Below are 5,597 nucleotides of genomic sequence, written 5' to 3'. Positions count from 1 at the left end.
ATATGTATTTGCTTCTATTTTTTTTCAATTTCAGTAAAATGATCTTCGTGTTATAAAATTTACTGTTAGTGGAGAATTTATCATTGAAATTGGCCAAAACGCTTCGGAGGAAAAGGTAAAATTAAAAAAGCAAGGACAGATGTGTAAGTTTCCATTATTACCAAAATAAAAATAAAATAATATTCAATCAGAAGGGCATTTTGAAGCTTCAATAGCGCGATAATTAATTATGGTAAGTAACAGAGGAGCGAAGGAGAAGGTAAGAAAGGGCAGCAAACCCGCTGTCGTCTCCCTTCATGAACGAAACGTAACGTAACGTAACGTTTCAAATCCATCTCCTCTCCTACAAGTGGTTGTGGAGAGCGACCTCTGCAGCAGCAGAGCCCGACTCGTTCTCCCCTTCTTCTCGGGAGGAACAGAGGAGCTAGGACATGCTTTCGAGGATGAATGGCGTCGTGTGGGCCGATGATGGCGGCGACGAGGAGGACGCTGCATCGTGGGCGAGAACGGCCTCCGCCGTCGGTGCCAGCAGCGGAGCGATGGGCGATGGCAAGGACGAGCTCGGCCTCCCGAACTTCAAGTCCATGCTCGATGACGACTGGTACTTAGGGGGGACTACTACGGCCGCCTCCCACAACCTGCTGCCGGCGTCGGCTATCACTCATCATCCATTCGACGGGTTCCAGTCGCATGTGGAGCTCAAAGATATGGCCTTTTCTACGAACCCTAAGCCGCATGAGGCCTTGTTGCTCCCGCCCACCGATGACCTCGACCAAAATCCGCCCTTTTTTACTGGAAAGTCGAGCTTTGCCTCTCTCTTCGGCACGGTTTGTTCGACTCCTTTTGACGCTGGGCTCGATCTCGGGTGCGATGCTCCGGGGTTTCTTCCGGCTTCCCACGTGTCCGCTTCGTCTGTTTTGATGAACAGAGGCGTCGGAGGCAGCGGCGACGGGGAAGGAGTCCAGGGTTTCGCTGGGTTGGGAGCGAGCGACCAACTCATTTGTGCCGATCTGAGCTCAGCAGGCGAGTTTTCTGGCGTCCGTCTGCTTCCGCAGTCCGACAACTGTTCTGGTTCCATTTCCGGCGGCGCCTTCAGTGCCACGGGCTTCAACAACTTCGAGAATTCTCCATTTCTCAACAGGTCCAAATTGTTGAGGCCGCTGGAGATATTCCCTCCGGTGGGAGCGCAGCCGACTCTGTTCCAGAAGCGGGCGGCCGCCGCTCTCCGGCAGTATTCGGCTTCCGCCGTTGAAAAAAGCAGCTTCCTGGGACTATGGGATCCAGAAGGAGTGGGGCAGGGTAACCGGGGGAAGTCCGCTTTGGAAGAACAAATCGCAAGGAATAGGAAGGGCAATGACGAGTACGAAATGGACGACGGAAGCATGGATGCTTCCGGGTTGAATTACGACACAGATGACGGTGCCACAGATACTACCAGAGGCGAAGAGAACGCCAAGGATGGTGGCGGGGCAAGCAACTCAATTGCCAACAGCACAGTGACTGGAGGTGGAGACCAAAAGGGGAAAAGGAAGGGCCTTCCTGCCAAGAACTTAATGGCGGAGAGGAGGAGGAGAAAGAAGCTCAATGACCGGCTTTACATGCTAAGATCTGTGGTTCCCAAAATCAGCAAGGTGAGATCTTCATGTTGCAGTATTCAAGTTTCATAGAAATATCCCCTTTTTTTTTTGGTTTCCTCAAGCGGTTTCATGTTTCATGATACATGCATAATATTTTGATTGATATTGTCAAGGAACTCCTCTTTTTCACTTTCCAATTTGTCCAGCCGCTGAATAATTCGTATGAGATATGGCAAAAATGCTCTTTGGGGGATGATCTTGAGTAGTGGGCGCCCTTAAGTTCATGTGGCCACCGTTTCAAGGAATCAAATCGGTGTTGAATCCATAAAAGGATACGATAGTGTCAATTATCTGATGATTTTAAAATATTTCATCCATCTCATTATCATTCTATTTGCTATAATTTCATAACTGACTTTATGGTTCTCTGTTCATAAAGCTATTGGATTGCTTCAAACCTCCATTTTTTATGTTTCTGCTAGAGATTGTATGGCCTCGGCACTCTAGTTTCTTCGGTAGTAGTTTTGCCTTGTCAATAATTGTGTCGATGGTAATGATAAGATGTATTAATATGCCAAACTAGCTGTGTGCACTTTTTTTTGTCACTTGGTTGAGTGACCTAGCTTTCAAGGCATTATGCCCTTCTCTGAATAAAAGAGCATTTGTTTTCACTCTGTTAAATATACGTCGAGTAGGATTCATCTTCAATTCAACAGTCACACAATCTTGTGCTCCTATGCTGTATGAGAAATTACTATTCGTCCTACCTACTGTTTCAAGGTCAAAACATTTGAATCACTCTTCCATTGCAATTCTGAACAAGTAGGAACAATGACTAACTTTGTTATATGCATATATTCTTATCTAAGTGAATTCCTTATGTCCTTGTAGATGGACAGAGCTTCAATTCTCGGTGATGCAATTGAGTACTTAAAGGAGCTTTTGCAAAGGATCAATGAGCTTCACAATGAACTAGAGTCAACACCTTCAAATTCTTCGGTAGCTGGTACCAGTGTGGCTAGCTTTCACCCTTTAACTCCAACACTGCCTAGCCGTGTGAAGGAGGAGCTTTGCCCAAGCTCTTTACCAAGCCCAACTAGTCAGCCAGCAAGGGTTTGTGTCTTCTTCCTGATCTTTTCTTCATTGCATTAACACTCAAAGATCCTGACTGTTATTGATAAAGGTCAGTATCAACGTAGTATACTTTAACTATCAGGTGGAAACTCAATTATGACATGGACATGAAAAACTGCTTAGTGTTTCATGTTGCCTGGGCTACCAATAGAGTTCCTTTAGTCAATGTATGACTTTATATTTCAAAACTATGGTCAATGTGGAAAAGCATTGTTACCGTTAGAAGGCTGCTTCAGGTTCTTCCTTTGCATTTATCAAATGCAACTAAGGCTCGATGTGAATCACAGTCTGGTATAATGCATGATTACCAATGTTAATACAATACAGTTCAGTGCTTACACAGATTAACTTATATTGCTACATCCATTACTGAAGATCAAAACTGCACACTTACAGATTGAGGTTAAGCTAAGAGAAGGTCATGCAGTCAACATCCATATGTTTTGTGCCCGTCAACCTGGCCTATTGCTTTCCACCATGAAGGCCCTTGATAGCCTGGGGCTTGACATTCAGCAGGCTGTCATCAGCTGTTTCAATGGATTCGCCTTGGATGTTTTCCGAGCAGAGGTAAGCTTTCCTCTGATCGTATCTTCCTAAAGGTAAAATGGATCACATTATCTTGGCCATGTTGCCTTAGATTCTTGTTCTTTTTTCCTTTTTCAGCAATGCAAAGAAGGTCCGGGTGCCCTGCCAGAAGAAATCAAGGCAGTGCTCTTGCATTCTGCAGGATTAGACAACATGATGTTGTGAGAAATATATAAGAGAAAAAATCTGACCATTTGTCCCAGTGGTTAATTTATGTTTCTTGATGAAATTGGCTAATTAATTAGCCCTCCAGCAGTAAATCTTAGGATTTCTATCTTGCATCTTATGGGTGAAAAGCTGCATCTGTCTCCTTATAACAGTGTCTCACTCTTTCTCATCATGGAATAAAAGTTTATAGCTCATTTCTGTTTGAATTGTCATCTCTATTTCCATTTGTTGAAGCAAGCCACAACAAATCTTGTAGAACCAAATGAGCAGTTGGTTTTAAAGCTCAGATTACATTAAATAGTTTGAATAAATGGTTTGGTTTCTGAGTTATGTTTCAGATCGACTCTTCAAATGCCATGGGATAAGTTGGATTGAATTTGTAGCTACTTTTCCTATGCAATCTTATTAATTCTTTCACACGCATCATTCGTTGCTATTCCCTTTTAAATAATTCAGTCAATTTCAAGAGTAGATCGTCAATACAGTGTTTGCAGGCAAGATTCTTAAGACTGTCACTGGTTCCTTTAGCATGCACCTACGTTTCCATCCTTTGTTTATCTTCTCCATGATGTCTCACATGTCAGTGCAGACCATTAAAATTATTCAAAAAACAAAAAGAAAAAATATATTTTCTTTTCGTTGTGAAATCATAAAATATGCCACTGTCACTGAATTACTGAACCTATTTAGAATGAAAAAAATTCAAGTCTAAAAGCACGCTTAGTTAATTTAACTATTTTCCTCACAGAAAATAAACTTGTTTCAAAAAAGGACTGAGCTTTTGCATTCCCATGCAAGATTTACGTATCTGCTTGGATCTATTCATACCAAAAAGTTAAAGATTCAGTAATATAATATATAAAAAAGTTGAAAGTTTGCTCTTTCTCTTTGGACGTTGCATCAGAGAGCTTCATGCAGCTTGTTGGACATAAATACCCAAAGCAAACTGTTTAACTGGACTATTCTTCTTGGATTTATTCACACAACGATTCATAGGATAAAGTGAAGAAATTTATTGCGAGATTCATGTGATCATTTAGTAGAAAGAATGCAACTTTAGAGCAATTAGTGGGCAAACTGGTACAGAAGTACAGGAGTTGGCCCTTTGAAATTAATATTATTGGATGGAGCCAGTATTATACGCTAGAATAATTATCTTGTTAATGCTTTCCATCATTCAATGCTCTTCTGGTTTAAATAGTTTGGATCGCTAGTTATCTATACCAGAGATTGAGTTCAGTGATAAAGAGGCTATTTTTTATCTGTAGTTTATATGAAATTCTTATCCTTAGTCACTAGTTTCATATTAGATATAGCATAAAGATACTTTATGATCAAGATTAAAAAGACATTTTCAATCCTCTTTAAAATTTTCTCTTTAACATCTTAAAAGTAAAAGTGCTTCATTAACTGTTCTTCATCGGATCTCCCTTAATCTCTGAAAAAGTATATTCACATTATTTTTCTATTTTTTTTCTCTCCTACTGAAGTATGAAATTTGTAAAATTCAATTATTTTGTAGTATTTTTTTGATACAGTACTATATTCTTCTTCACTTTAAGGAAAAAAAATACAATTAATATTTTCATTCTTTCTTAAGGAAAAATAGAATCAATGATAAATCAATTGTAAGGAAGAGACGAACACCCTTGTTTTTGAAAAGGAGATTAACATACCGATAAAGTTACTTTTATGGGAGATTATCATTTATCAATTCAAATCGCAAAAATAACTTGATAAAACCGTATGTATATAATAAATTGATCTGACCCACCCTTCTCTAGGATGCATGTTGACGAGAGCTTCTTAGTTTTTTTCTATGGGATTTAGTTATCCAAATTTTATTGAATTATATTATAAAAAAAATTAAGAGAATTGGTAGAAATTAATTTTTTTATTTTATTTTATTTTATTTTATTTTATTTTATTTCTAAAAACGTACTATCTAGGTAATAGGAAGTATATATAAGATGCATGTGCTACCCAACGATTGGATCACTTCCGGACATCATACGCACTTAGTTGGGCATGAGAATTGGATATCATATCAATCTCTCTCTCTCTATATATATATATATATATATATATATATATATATATCGTTGGTATCTCAAGATAGTTTTGATGTGATCA

General features: G+C 39.5%; 1 protein-coding gene across 1 annotated transcript; it reads left to right on the top strand.

Moving 5' to 3' along the window:
- Positions 1-252: 252 nt before the first annotated feature.
- Positions 253-3,670, top strand: LOC122030487 (transcription factor ICE1-like). Its single transcript, XM_042589706.1, has 4 exons — positions 253-1,631; positions 2,469-2,690; positions 3,108-3,278; positions 3,375-3,670. Exons 1-4 carry the CDS (start codon positions 432-434, stop codon positions 3,459-3,461), a joined length of 1,680 nt encoding a protein of 559 aa, XP_042445640.1. The 5' UTR covers positions 253-431; the 3' UTR covers positions 3,462-3,670.
- The last annotated feature ends 1,927 nt before the right edge of the window (positions 3,671-5,597 follow it).

The sequence above is a fragment of the Zingiber officinale genome, chromosome 10B (genome assembly GCF_018446385.1).
Source record: "Zingiber officinale cultivar Zhangliang chromosome 10B, Zo_v1.1, whole genome shotgun sequence".
NCBI lineage: Eukaryota > Viridiplantae > Streptophyta > Magnoliopsida > Zingiberales > Zingiberaceae > Zingiber > Zingiber officinale.
This window is presented reverse-complemented; position numbering and strand designations above follow the sequence as displayed.